Genomic DNA, 14,879 nt, shown 5'->3' on the forward strand with positions numbered 1-14,879 from the left:
TGAACTGAGAGAGAGAAAGAGAGAGAGAGAAACAACAGCACGTAACCTTGCATTGTCTTGGCACGCCTTTTGGCATCATGGCATCACTTTTATTCTCTCTCTCTCTCGATCTGTCTGTCTGCCTGGCTCTCTCTGTCTATCTGTCTGTCTGTCTATCTGTCTGTCTGTCTGTCTGTCTGTGTGTCTGTGTGTCTGTCTCTCTCTCTCTCTCTCTCTCTCTCTCTCTCGCACTCTGTCTCTCTCTGTCTCTCTCTCTCTCTCACTCTCTCTCTCTCTCTCTCTCTCTCTCCCGACACCCCTGAAGTGCATGTTTAATCCCTAAGCTCTCATCGTTAGAAGCTAGCATCACGCAAGCCTGCCTGTCTGTGTCGCATTCTCACATCTACTACAGAACTGACAAACACACACAGAGACACACACACGCAGCCGCTTGGCGGGGGGCACCATGCTCGCGGCTTCAGGTCCTCTCTCTCTTCTTTGCCTCTAATGTAGCACTGAGGCAGACATACAATGGCCGTGACATGTTTAGTGACTGTGACTGGATGAAGGAAATAAACAAACATTAGAATAGTTCACTGTGGTAAATCAATAATAATTCTTCTTCTGGTATTGCGCATCGCATAAAGATTGAAAAAATGTTAGGTAAAAATCTATACATAATAGTAAATAAGGTTATCCAAACTGTAATTATATACCTATAGCAGTAAAATAAAATATATACATGCATACATACATACATACATACATACATACTGTATATACAGTGGGGCAAAAAAAGTATTTAGTCAGTCACCAATTGTGCAAGTTCTCCCACTTAAAAAGATGAGAGAGGCCTGTAATTTTCATCATAGGTACACTTCAACTATGACAGACAAAATTAGAAAAAAAATCCAGAAAATCACATTGTCGGATTTTTAATAAAACAAAAGATAAAACAGTACATCATAAAACATTATTACACCACTACATATCTACCATACAACATGTATAATACCACCATACAACATGTATAATACCACCATACAACATGTATAATACCACCATACAACATGTATAATACCACCATACAACAATATTACAATGTGTGTGTGTGTAGAGTGCGTGTGCATGTGTGTGTGTGTGTGTGTGTCTGTACGCGCGTGTGTGTGTGTGTGTGTGTGTGTGTCTGTACCTATGTGTGTGTCTTCACAGTCCCCGTTGCTCAAAAATGTGTATTTCCATGTAGTCATGGCTCTATGTAGTACTGTGGAATAGAGTTCCATGTAGTCATGGCTCTATGTAGTACTGTGGAATAGAGTTCCATGTAGTCATGGCTCTATGTAGTACTGTGGAATAGAGTTCCATTTAGTCATGGCTCTATGTAGTACTGTGGAATAGAGTTCCATGTAGTCATGGCTCTATGTAGTACTGTGGAATAGAGTTCCATGTAGTCATGGCTCTATGTAGTACTGTGGAATAGAGTTCCATGTAGTCATGGCTCTATGTAGTACTGTGGAATAGAGTTCCATGTAGTCATGGCTATATGAGGTACTGTGGAATAGAGTTCTATGTGGTCATGGCTCTATGTAGTACTGTGCGCCTCCCATAGTCTGTTCTGGACTTGGGGACTGTGAAGAGACCTCTGGTGACATGTCATGTGGGGTATAAATGGGTGTCTGAGCTGTGTGCTAGTAGTTTAAACACACAGCTCGGTATATCCAGCTTGTCAACACTTCTTACAAAAAACAAGTAGTGATGAAGTCAATCTCTCTGAGGGCAAAAGGTGGGGTGCAACACAACAGTAGGAATGTGTTCTTAATGTTGTGTACACTGTGTCGATCGGGTTTTTATTACACTATTTGACCATAGATGAAGAGTGTCCTCTGGTGGTATGTTTTATCAATTTGTTTTCGTCATCTTTCTTTTCTTTTCAACAACCAGAACAGTAGGTGGCAATGTTCATCCTTTCCATGTACGATAGCCAATGAGATCCTCCCTGAAGAAAACTACAGCGACAACTTCCGTTCTAAAGACAGCTATTTCCGTGTTTGAGCTGACGCGTCGTTAGCGTTTTTTCAAACCAGTTCTGTTCTTACGTGTCAGTCTTTTTTTTCTTCACCGTAGAGCAAGAGACGGACCGGTCACTTCGGAACAATGGCACCTAAAGGTAGCAGCAAACAGCAATCCGAGGAAGACCTACTCCTCCAGGACTTCAGCCGAAACCTGTCTGCAAAGTCCTCCGCGCTTTTCTACGGAAATGCACTAATTGTGTCCGCAATTCCCATTTGTAAGTAGCAAGGTCGGACTGCTAATTGTATCATAGATGCATTGGACGGATATTCGACTACCGGTAGCAAGACATCTTTTTACCTAACATAACTAACTTACGTGGCATAACGATGTAACGTTTGTTACCTAGTTAGTATATGCCAGGTGAAGTTGTCTAGTTAGCTAGTTAAAGTTACTCGCTGATATTGATTGTGGTTGTGTTGGTTATTAGCTACGTTATCCTAGACTTGATTAGCTAACAGGCACGTCATTGTGGGTCACTAACGTTAGCTATTCTGTTCACTGTGGCACTACTATGTAATACTAAGTATCATAGACAGAGTGTGAACTGTTGTGACCCTCCCTGTTTTGTTTTCTTTCCTTGTTGTGGTTCAGGGCTGTTCTGGAGGATCTGGCACATGGACCTGGTCCAGTCAGCGGTCCTGTATGGTGTCATGACACTGGTCAGCACCTACCTGGTGGCCTTCGCCTACAAAAACGTCAAGTTCGTCCTCAAACACAAGTAAGTTTATCATACAAACATGAACACTCAAAACTATGGCCTCCGTGTTCTACAATGCTTGGCAGTACGGTGAGTTTGTCATCGATCTGTAGTAGGTCGGTACCTAACTTCTAAATGTGCCTTATCTCTTGACCACAGAGTTGCCCAGAAGCGAGAGGATGCTGTCTCCAAGGAGGTGACAAGGAAACTCTCTGAGGCTGACAACCGCAAGATGTCACGCAAGGAGAAGGATGAGAGGTCAGTCTGCCAGCCAGTCTGTGATTGGACAGATAACATGTCAATCACTCCTGAGTGGGTTACCGAGTACTCTAGAAGACATTTATTTCCCCTCTCAATTTCATGTTGTTGAAGCTGTAGTGGTCTCACTTAAACAGCTATCCTGGGTACCAGCCTGTTTCTGGTCTCTTTAATATAGCCTGGGTACCAGCCTGTTTCTGGTCTCTTTAATATAGTCTAGTCCAGCCTGTTTCTGGTCTCTTTAATATAGTCTAGTCCAGCCTGTTTCTGGTCTCTTTAATATAGTCTAGTCCAGCCTGTTTCTGGTCTCTTTAATATAGTCTGGTCCAGCCTGTTTCTGGTCTCTTTAATATATTCTAGTCCAGCCTGTTTCTGGTCTCTTTAATATAGTCTAGTCCAGCCTGTTTCTGGTCTCTTTAATATAGTCTAGTCCAGCCTGTTTCTGGTCTCTTTAATATAGTCTGGTCCAGCCTGTTTCTGGTCTCATTAATATAGTCTAGTCCAGCCTGTTTCTGGTCTCTTTAATATAGTCTGGTCCAGCCTGTTTCTGGTCTCATTAATATAGTCTAGTCCAGCCTGTTTCTGGTCTCTTTAATATAGCCTGGGTACCAGCCTGTTTCTGGTCTCTTTAATATAGTCTAGTCCAGCCTGTTTCTGGTCTCTTTAATATAGTCTAGTCCAGCCTGTTTCTGGTCTCTTTAATATAGTCTAGTCCAGCCTGTTTCTGGTCTCTTTAATATAGTCTAGTCCAGCCTGTTTCTGGTCTCTTTAATATAGTCTAGTCCAGCCTGTTTCTGCTCTCTTTAATATAGTCTAGTCCAGCCTGTTTCTGGTCTCTTTAATATAGCCTGGGTACCAGCCTGTTTCTGGTCTCTTTAATATAGTCTAGTCCAGCCTGTTTCTGGTCTCTTTAATATAGTCTAGTCCAGCCTATTTCTGGTCTCTTTAATATAGTCTAGTCCAGCCTGTTTCTGGTCTCTTTAATATAGTCTAGTCCAGCCTGTTTCTGGTCTCTTTAATATAGTCTAGTCCAGCCTGTTTCTGGTCTCTTTAATATAGTCTAGTCCAGCCTGTTTCTGGTCTCTTTAATATAGTCTAGTCCAGCCTGTTTCTGGTCTCTTTAATATAGTCTAGTCCAGCCTGTTTCTGGTCTCTTTAATATAGCCTGGGTACCAGCCTGTTTCTGGTCTCTTTAATATAGCCTGGGTACCAGCCTGTTTCTGGTCTCTTTAATATAGTCTAGTCCAGCCTGTTTCTGGTCTCTTTAATATAGTCTAGTCCAGCCTGTTTCTGGTCTCTGTAATATAGTCTAATCCAGCCTGTTTCTGGTCTCTGTAATATAGTCTAGTCCAGCCTGTTTCTGGTCTCTTTAATATAGTCTAGTCCAGCCTGTTTCTGCTCTCTTTAATATAGTCTAGTCCAGCCTGTTTCTGGTCTCTTTAATATAGCCTGGGTACCAGCCTGTTTCTGGTCTCTTTAATATAGTCTAGTCCAGCCTGTTTCTGGTCTCTTTAATATAGTCTAGTCCAGCCTGTTTCTGGTCTCTGTAATATAGTCTACTCCAGCCTGTTTCTGGTCTCTGTAATATAGTCTAGTCCAGCCTGTTTCTGGTCTCTTTAATATAGTCTAGTCCAGCCTGTTTCTGCTCTCTTTAATATAGTCTAGTCCAGCCTGTTTCTGGTCTCTTTAATATAGCCTGGGTACCAGCCTGTTTCTGGTCTCTTTAATATAGTCTAGTCCAGCCTGTTTCTGGTCTCTTTAATATAGTCTGCTCCAGTCTGTTTCTGGTCTCTTTAATATAGTCTAGTCCAGCCTGTTTCTGGTCTCTTTAATATAGTCTAGTCCAGCCTGTTTCTGGTCTCTTTAATATAGTCTAGTCCAGCCTGTTTCTGGTCTCTTTAATATATCCTGGGTACCAGCCTGTTTCTGGTCTCTTTAATATAGTCTAGTCCAGCCTGTTTCTGGTCTCTTTACTATAGCCTGGGTACCAGCCTGTTTCTGGTCTCTTTAATATATCCTGGGTACCAGCCTGTTTCTGGTCTCTTTAATATATCCTGGGTACCAGCCTGTTTCTGGTCTCTTTAATATAGCCTGGGTGCCAGCCTGTTTCTGGTCTCTTTAATATAGTCTAGTCCAGCCTGTTTCTGGTCTCTTTAATATAGCCTAGTCCAGCCTGTTTCTGGTCTCTTTAATATAGCCTGGGTACCAGCCTGTTTCTGGTCTCTTTAATATAGTCTAGTCCAGCCTGTTTCTGGTCTCTTTAATATAGCCTAGTCCAGCCTGTTTCTGGTCTCTTTAATATAGCCTGGGTACCAGCCTGTTTCTGGTCTCTTTAATATAGTCTAGTCCAGCCTGTTTCTGGTCTCTTTAATATAGCCTGGGTACCAGCCTGTTTCTGGTCTCTTTAATATAGCCTGGGTGCCAGTCTGTTTCTGTTCTCTTTAATACAGTGCCTTGCGAAAGTATTCGGCCCCCTTGAACTTTGCGACCTTTTGCCACATTTCAGGCTTCAAACATAAAGATATAAAACTGTATTTTTTTGTGAAGAATCAACAACAAGTGGGACACAATCATGAAGTGGAACGACATTTATTGAATATTTCAAACTTTTTTAACAAATCAAAAACTGAAAAATTGGGCGTGCAAAATTATTCAGCCCCTTTACTTTCAGTGCAGCAAACTCTCTCCAGAAGTTCAGTGAGGATCTCTGGATGATCCAATGTTGACCTAAATGACTAATGATGATAAATACAATCCACCTGTGTGTAATCAAGTCTCCGTATAAATGCACCTGCACTGTGATAGTCTCAGAGGTCCGTTAAAAGCGCAGAGAGCATCATGAAGAACAAGGAGCACACCAGGCAGGTCCGAGATACTGTTGTGAAGAAGTTTAAAGCCGGATTTGGATACAAAAAGATTTCCCAAGCTTTAAACATCCCAAGGAGCACTGTGCAAGCGATAATATTGAAATGGAAGGAGTATCACACCACTGCAAATTTACCAAGACCTGGCCGTCCCTCTAAACTTTCAGCTCATACAAGGAGAAGACTGATCAGAGATGCAGCCAAGAGGCCCATGATCACTCTGGATGAACTGCAGAGATCTACAGCTGAGGTGGGAGACTCTGTCCATAGGACAACAATCAGTCGTATATTGCACAAATCTGGCCTTTATGGAAGAGTGGCAAGAAGAAAGCCATTTCTTAAAGATATCCATAAAAAGTGTTGTTTAAAGTTTGCCACAAGCCACCTGGGAGACACACCAAACATGTGGAAGAAGGTGCTCTGGTCAGATGAAACCAAAATTGAACTTTTTGGCAACAATGCAAAATGTTATGTTTGGTGTAAAAGCAACACAGCCCATCACCCTGAACACACCATCCCCACTGTCAAACATGGTGGTGGCAGCATCATGATTTGGGCCTGCTTTTCTTCAGCAGGGACAGGGAAGATGGTTAAAATTGATGGGAAGATGGATGGATGGAGCTAAATACAGGACCATTCTGGAAGAAAACCTGATGGAGTCTGCAAAAGACCTGAGACTGGGACGGAGATTTGTCTTCCAACAAAACAATGATCCAAAACATAAAGCAAAATCTACAATGGAATGGTTCAAAAATAAACATATCCAGGTGTTAGAATGGCCAAGTCAAAGTCCAGACCTGAATCCAATCGAGAATCTGTGGAAAGAACTGAAAACTGCTGTTCACAAATTCTCTCCATCCAACCTCACTGAGCTCGAGCTGTTTTGCAAGGAGGAATGGGAAAAAATGTCAGTCTCTCGATGTGCAAAACTGTTAGAGACATACCCCAAGCGACTTACAGCTGTAATCGCAGCAAAAGGTGGCGCTACAAAGTATTAACTTAAGGGGGCTGAATCATTTTGCACGTCCAATTTTTCAGTTTTTGATTTGTTAAAAAAGTTTGAAATATCCAATAAATGTCGTTCCACTTCATGATTGTGTCCCACTTGTTTTTGATTCTTCACAAAAAAATACAGTTTTATATCTTTATGTTTGAAGCCTGAAATGTGGCAAATGGTCGCAAAGTTCAAGGGGGCCGAATACTTTCGCAAGGCACTGTATAGCCTGGGTTGCCGGATTGTTTCTGGTCTCTTTAATATATCCTGGGTACCAGCCTGTTTCTGGTCTCTTTAATATAGCCTGGGTACCAGCCTGTTTCTGGTCTCTTTAATATAGTCTAGTCCAGCCTGTTTCTGGTCTCTTTAATATAGTCTAGTCCAGCCTGTTTCTGGTCTCTTTAATATAGTCTAGTCCAGCCTGTTTCTGGTCTCTTTAATATAGTCTAGTCCAGCCTGTTTCTTGTCTCTTTAATATAGTCTAGTCCAGCCTGTTTCTGGTCTCTTTAATATAGTCTAGTCCAGCCTGTTTCTGGTCTCTTTAATATAGCCTAGTCCAGCCTGTTTCTGGTCTCTTTAATATAGCCTAGTCCAGCCTGTTTCTGGTCTCTTTAATATAGCCTAGTCCAGCCTGTTTCTGGTCTCTTTAATATAGTCTAGTCCAGCCTGTTTCTGGTCTCTTTAATATAGTCTAGTCCAGCCTGTTTCTGGTCTCTTTAATATAGTCTAGTCCAGCCTGTTTCTGGTCTCTTTAATATAGCCTGGGTGCCAGCCTGTTTCTGGTCTCTTTAATATAGCCTGGGTGCCAGCCTGTTTCTGGTCTCTTTAATATAGCCTGGGTGCCAGTCTGTTTCTGTTCTCTTTAATATAGCCTGGGTACCAGCCTGTTTCTGTTCTCTTTAATATAGCCTGGGTTCCCGGATTGTTTCTGGTCTCTTTAATATAGCCTGGGTTCCCGGATTGTTTCTGGTCTCTTTAATATAGCCTGGGTTCCCGGATTGTTTCTGGTCTCTTTAATATAGCCTGGGTTCCCAGATTGTTTCTGGTCTGTTTAATATAGCCTGGGTTCCCGGATTGTTTCTGGTCTCTTTAATATAGCCTGGGTTCCCAGATTGTTTCTGGTCTGTTTAATATAGCCTGGGTTCCCAGATATTTTCTTGTCTCTTTAATATAGCCTGGGTTCCCAGATTGTTTCTGGTCTCTTTAATATAGCCTGGGGGCCAGTCTGTTTCTGGCAACTCCTTACCGACTTTACATGTAAAATGGCTTGACAACAGAGTAGGTAAAAGCACAAACAGGTCTGGGACCAGGCTAGTGAGATCAGATCTGGACCAGGCTACCAAACAGCATGCTTACCCATTTAAACCCTGTTCTCAAATACATGCACAAATGGTTGAACTCTTCCTTCCCTATGTTAGGATCCTGTGTAAGGAGGAGGTAACTGACTGATTTGATACAACCTTCTCCTCCCAATGTTAGGATCCTGTGTAAGGAGGAGGTAACTGACTGATGTTATACAACCTTCTCCTCCCCATGTTAGGATCCTGTGGAAAAAGAACGAGGTAGCTGACTATGAGGCCACCACCTTCTCTATCTTCTATAACAACACTCTGTTCCTGGTCCTCGTCATCATCGCCTCCTTCTTCCTGCTGAAGAACTTCAACCCCACCGTGTATCCCATTTTAAGCACATTCATCATCAATTTAACTAGACAGGTAAAGTTCCAGTAGGAACTATGGGTGCTTTACAGAAGCTGAAAATAGATGAATGTTCCTTTACTAAATGATTGAGGCTTGACTCACATCCTGGCATTCTCATTGTCCTGTTGTGATGTAGTACTCGTAGAGGAAACTTCTTTGCTTATTCATTGGCTAGGCCACAGACTACAGCCAATCACTAGTTGGTTCAAGTACAGATTTTGTATTGAATCTTCAGGTTGCCACAGCTGTATTCTATGTACATGTCTGGATTGCTGTGTACCTCTGGCTGAAAAATTTCTGAGGAGTGTGTGGGTGGGGTTGAGTGGAGATGCTGAAATCTGTGTGTGTGTGTAGGAGATTCTTATTGCTCACCCATATACTATAAGTACGGTATGTAGCTCAACCTGAAGCGTTATTCCCTCACACTAGTTGCCCGCCATTTCCTCCCAGGTATGTTTTTTTTCCCTTAACCCATTGTTCCCCAGTAACTACATCCTGTCCATCAGTGCCTCATCTGGCCTCATCGCCCTGCTGTCCACTGGATCCAAGTAAAGGAGGAAAGAAAGAAATGAACAACTGAGAAGAGGAGGGTTTGGGTCAGGGAGGGCTGGGGTGAAGCTAGGAGGATGGTTTGGGTCAGGGAGGGCTGGGGTGAAGCTAGGAGGAGGGTTTGGGTCAGGGAGGGCTGGGGTGAAGCTAGGAGGATGGTTTGGGTCAGGGAGGGCTGGGGTGAAGCTAGGAGGAGGGTTTGGGTCAGGGAGGGCTGGGGTGAAGCTAGGAGGATGGTTTGGGTCAGGGAGGGCTGGGGTGAAGCTAGGAGGAGGGTTTGGGTCAGGGAGGGCTTGGGTGAAGCTAGGAGGAGGGTTTGGGTCAGGGAGGGCTGGGGTGAAGCTAGGAGGAGGGTTTGGGTCAGGGAGGGCTGGGCTGGGGTGAAGCTAGGAGGAGGGAATGGGGTTTGGGTCAGGGAGGGAATGGGGTTTGGGTCAGGGAGGGAATGGGGTTTGGGTCAGGGAGGGGCTGGGGTGAAGCTAGGAGGAGGGAATGGGGTTTCGGTCAGGGAGGGCTGGGGTGAAGCTAGGAGGAGGGAATGGGGTTTGGGTCAGGGATGGCTGGGGTGAAGCTAGGAGGAGGGAATGGGGTTTGGGTCAAGGGGGGCTGGGGTGAAGCTTGGATATTTTTTTGTAATGATTGAGAGAAGGAAAATTAAAATAATAATCATATCATTTCAGCTGTAAGTCTTCATGAAATGCATGATCAAATGTCTGGAGTTCACTCCAGGTCACTCTGTCCTTCACTTTTTGTACTAATTAAAGTGGCCAGATCAAGAACCGGTGTGTGTGTGGTTATTATTGTCAATCAGCAAATAATCAGAAAACTGATTTACATTTCCAGGAATGAAACGCCAATAGATTTCATCATCATTGTGCATTTATTAATGAAGTGTCATATTATTTTTTTAAACTGAATGAGAATATAAACGCATATCAAGTGTTTTCATGAGCTGAAATGGATCCCACAAATGTTCCATATGCACAAAAAGCTTATTTCTCTCAAATCTTGTACACAAATTTGTTTACCTCTCTGTTAGTGAGCATTTCTCCTTTGCCAAGATAATCCTTCCACCTGAAAGGTGTGGCATATCAAGAAGCTGATTCAACATCGTACTCATTACACAGGTGCACCTTGTGCTGTGGGGGCAAAAGGCCACTAAAATGTGCAGTTTTTTTTCACACAACACAATGTCATGTTTTGAGGGAGCGTGCAATTGGCATGCTGACTGCAGGAATGTCCACCAGAGCTGTTGCCAGAGAATTCAATGTTAATTTCTCTACTATAAACTGCCTCCGTTGTTTTAGAGAATTTGGCAGTACGCCCAACCGGCCTCATAACACAGACCACGTGTGGTGTTGTGTAGGTGAGAGGATTTCTGAGTGTCCCATGGTGGAGTTATGGTATGGACACGCATAAGCTACGGACTAAACACAATGGCATTTTATAGATGGCAATTTTAATGCACAAAACATACTGTGACGAGATCCCGAGGCCCATTGTCATGTCATTTATCCACCACCATCACCTCATGTTTCAGCATGATATTCCACGGCCCCATGTCGCAGGATCTGTACACATTTCCTGCAAGCTGAAAATGTCCCAGTTCTTCCATGGCCTGTATACTCACCAGACATGTCACCTATTGAGCATGTTTGGGATGCTCTGGATCGACGTGTACGGAAGCGTGTTCCAGTTCCCGCCAATATCCAGCAGCTCCGCACAGCCATTGAAAAGGTGTGGGACGACGTTACACAGCTGCATGAGGCGTGTAAATGGTGGTTACACCCAGATACTGACTGGTTTTCTGATCCAATACCTTTTATCTGTGACAGATGCATATCTGTATTCCCAGTCATATGAAATCCATAGATTAGGGACTAATACTTTTTTTATTTTCTTCAATTGACTGATTTCTGTGTATGTACTGTTACTCGGGCAAATCTGAAATTGTTGCGTGTTGAGTTTATATTATATATATATATATATATATATATATATGCTATCTACAGAGAGGTCACTCTTCTCAGGGCAGGATAGGAAATATGTACATTAATGATCAGGATAGATGGATGGACACTGATGTTTATGTCAGTAATATAGTTCAGGGTGTCCTAAACTCAGTCCCCCATCCATCCAACCACCCACCCAACCAACCACCCACCCAACCACCCACCCACCCATCCACCCACCCACCCACCCACCCACCCACCCACCCACCGGTGCACGTTCTGGTTTTTGCCGGAGCACCACACAGCTAATTCAAATAGCCAACTCCTCATCAAGCTGTGATGATTTGAATGAACTGTGGAGTGCTAGGGCAGAAGAACAGAAAATGCACGCAGAGGGAGATCCAGGACCGAGTTTGGGAAACACTGATTTATAGTTGGTAAATCCTCTCTTCCGATAACTTTAGATACTGTAGAAAACAACACCTTTATAACGGTCTGATATGTTTTAATACAGTAGTTTACATTGTCAGTCTGGGCTAAATGGGTAAACCCCCCAGGAGCAGAGCCTTGGATCAGCACCAAACAGCCATGGATGTATTGTGCTGCTGAGAGAGGAGAAACAGTACAACACTATTTACACAATACTTATAGGTTATTTACACAATACTTATAGGTTATTTACACAATACTTATAAGTTCTTTATAGAATACTTATAGGTTCTTTATAGAATACTTATAGGTTATTTACACAATACTTATAGGTTCTTTATAGAATATTTCTAGGTTATTTACACAATACTTATAGGTTCTTTATAGAATACTTATAGGTTCTTTATAGAATACTTATAGGTTCTTTATAGAATACTTATAGGTTCTTTATAGAATACTTATAAGTTCTTTATAGAATACTTATAGGTTCTTTATAGAATACTTATAGGTTCTTTATAGAATACTTATAGGTTCTTTATAGAATACTTAGGTTATTTATAGAATATTTCTAGGTTATTTATAGAATACTTTAGTTTCATATTGCAACAAAGGGGACTTGAGGTCTGTTTTGCTTACGTTACAAGGTTTGCCCCATAAAGTTTAATCCTGTATATACACCCCTGAAAGACAAAAAAAGAAAATTCTAACCCACAGAAGAAACTTATTTTCACGTATTATTATAGAATAGATATAGGCCTTTACATCTTTCTAAATACTTCACCTATCTTTCACATTATGTAACCAGCAACACCCACAGGTAACATTGGTCTGGTTGGGAGGTTATGTCACAGAGTGGCTTGTGCTATCCCAGATTCCCGTCAGCAACTAAAGCTGCAGGTTCAAATTACAGGCAGGAGGAGGAGAGGCAGGATTCTCCTCTATGGATGCAGACAGAGAGTATACAGTACAGTACAGGAGGCCCCCTGCTCACTCAGACAGGCATTATGCAGAGCAGATAGGCCACTGGGAGAATCTTAATTGCATTTCCTTGCCTCCCCACGTCCTCTTTCCTCTCCTCCTTCTCAAAACCCATTGGATGAGAAAGCCAGGGGTCTCTCCCCTCTGACCTTCTCCTCCAATGGGTTTTGAGAAGTTGGTGAGGAGAGAGGATGCGAGGAGTATGGAATTGAGATTCTCCCAAGGAAAATGCAAATGAGATTCTCCTGCGCTCTCTCACTAATAATCTATTGAAGATATTGGATAGCAGTTTCTCATACGACCAGATGGGGGCGACAACATGCACATTCTTCCCCTCACAGACAGAACAAAGGCCTGTGGCTGAAACTCACTGTCCCAGGGTGCTCTGCTTTGCGAGGTCAAACGGTGGTCAAATGCAGTATACTGGCTTGAAGAGAGGAGTTTGTTTTCAAAATGCATTGTGAAAGACGTTTACGGTATATTCTAAGTTTTATCCCCTTTCTGTGTTGTTTTGTACAATGTGCCTTTGAAGAGAAAGTCCAGGCACATCAGAGAGGAAGCATGCACCTACATGGTTAACAAACTCAGGAGACAGAGAATCTACTGATAAGAGTAAGCTGAGCTGAAAGCTGGTCTAGGCAGAGGGTTAGCAGGGTTAGGCTGAACTGAGCTCGGTTACACTGGACTAAGAATGCTGGGGCTGAGCTGAGCAGGCCTGAACTGGGCTGGGATTAGACTGAGCTGAAACCCCATGGAGGCTGAGCCCAGGAGGTTGGTGGAACTGGATCCACAGTGGTTGTACAGTAGTGGTTCTGCTTCCTCCTAGGAGCGATAGTCCTTCTTACTGTACGGCTTGTTCTCCAGTATGTGATCGATGTCCGACACCACGTGAGACGTCATTTTTGGAAGGAACTGTGGAAAATATCAGAACGTGCGAGGACATGTTTTCCTACGTTTTCAGACACACAATGGTCCTGACAAGACCACCAGGATAACAAAACATTTTATTTATCCATGTCCTCAATTTGGTAAAATGATATTTTAGACTTAAGAGTTAAGTTTAGGGTCAGAACTTAGGGTGTGATTTAGGAGTTAGGGAAGATAGGATTTTGAATGGGAATACATTTTTACTCCTCAAAAATGTGTGTGTGTGTGTGTGTGTGTGTGTGTGTGTGTGTGTGTGTGTGTGTGTGTGTGTGTGTGTGTGTGTGTGTGTGTGTGTGTGTGTGTGTGTGTGTGTGTGTGTGTGTGTGTGTGTGTGTGTGTTTACCTGTATGGCGCCTAGGTTCTCTGTTAGCTGCTCTGGACTGGAGGATCCCAGGAGGACTGAACTCACCCCCTCATTCCTCAAACACCAGGCTAGGGAAGGAGAGAAGGAAGGAGGGAGGAAATGACAGAGCGGGGGACAATTATGGGTTGTTTAATCTAGTGTGACATTAATGGAATTCCTAATAGAAATGTGAATGTACTGTTGGCATCCACTTGGTGGCGCTCTACCATCATTAATACTAAAGTACTGAAACAAAGTAGTGTTTGTGTGTGCCCATGCTCATCTCTCTCACCTACGGCCAGCTGTGGGAGAGTACAGCCCAGCTTCTCAGCAATGTGTCCCAGCTCCTTCAGCTTCGCCTGCTGTTTCCTCCCATCCTCACTCACAATCTTCTCCTTTAACCACTGATACGACTGCAGAGGGAGAGAGAACCAGAGCGAGAGAGAAAGAGGGAAAGAGAGAAAGAGAGAAAGAGGGAGAGCGACAGGAAAAGAGTGGAGAGGGAGAAGAGAGAGACAGAGAGACAGAGAGAAAGAGGGGAAAGAGGGAAAGAGGGAGAGCGAGAGGAAAATAGTGGAGAGGGAGAAGAGAGAGACAGAGAGACAGAGAGAGAGAGGGGAAAGAGGGAAAGAGGGAAAGAGGGAGAGCGAGAGGAAAAGAGTGGAGAGGGAGAAGAGAGAGACAGAGAAAGAGAAAGAGAGAAAGAGGGAGAGCGACAGGAAAAAAGTGGAGAGGGAGAAGAGAGAGACAGAGAGAAAGAGGGGAAAGAGAGAAAGAGGGAGAGCGACAGGAAAAGAGTGGAGAGGGAGAAGAGAGAGACAGAGAGACAGAGAGAAAGAGGGAAAGAGGGAGAGCGAGAGGAAAAGAGTGGAGAGGGAGAAGAGAGAGACAGAGACAGAGAGGGGAAAGAGGGAAAGAGGGAGAGCGACAGGAAAAGAGTGGAGAGGGAGAAGAGAGAGACAGAGAGACAGAGAGAAAGAGGGGAAAGAGGGAAAGAGGGAGAGCGAGAGGAAAAGAGTGGAGAGGGAGAAGAGAGAGACAGAGACAGAGAGACAGAGAGAGAGAGGGGAAAGAGGGAGAGCGAGAGGAAAAGAGTGGAGAGGGAGAAGAGAGAGACAGAGACAGAGAGGGGAAAG

The 14,879-nt window shown here is 43.5% G+C and overlaps 2 protein-coding genes across 4 annotated transcripts in view; one reads left to right on the forward strand and one right to left on the reverse strand.

Moving 5' to 3' along the window:
• The first annotated feature begins 1,932 nt into the window (after positions 1-1,932).
• LOC110503215 (translocon-associated protein subunit gamma) lies at positions 1,933-9,893 on the forward strand. The gene is made up of 5 exons (XM_036961942.2): positions 1,933-2,266; positions 2,644-2,770; positions 2,909-3,007; positions 8,406-8,537; positions 9,051-9,893. Exons 1-5 carry the CDS (start codon positions 2,134-2,136, stop codon positions 9,115-9,117), a joined length of 558 nt encoding a protein of 185 aa, XP_036817837.1. The 5' UTR covers positions 1,933-2,133; the 3' UTR covers positions 9,118-9,893.
• A 1,657-nt stretch (positions 9,894-11,550) lies between these two features.
• Positions 11,551-14,879, reverse strand: part of kcnab1a (potassium voltage-gated channel subfamily A regulatory beta subunit 1a) — a 174,266-nt gene continuing 170,937 nt past the window's right edge. For all 3 annotated transcript variants that reach the window (XM_090218946.1, XM_036962191.2, XM_036962192.2), the window contains exons 12-14: positions 14,036-14,156; positions 13,744-13,832; positions 11,551-13,385 (exon numbers count right to left, since the gene is read on the reverse strand). In XM_090218946.1, the coding sequence (XP_090075072.1) occupies positions 13,296-13,385; positions 13,744-13,832; positions 14,036-14,156 (300 nt within the window). In that variant the 3' untranslated portion in view covers positions 11,551-13,295. The remainder of the gene's footprint in view (positions 13,386-13,743; positions 13,833-14,035; positions 14,157-14,879) is intronic.

The sequence above is a fragment of the Oncorhynchus mykiss genome, chromosome 24, assembly GCF_057628025.1.
Source record: "Oncorhynchus mykiss isolate SJ-2025 chromosome 24, ASM5762802v1, whole genome shotgun sequence".
NCBI lineage: Eukaryota > Metazoa > Chordata > Actinopteri > Salmoniformes > Salmonidae > Oncorhynchus > Oncorhynchus mykiss.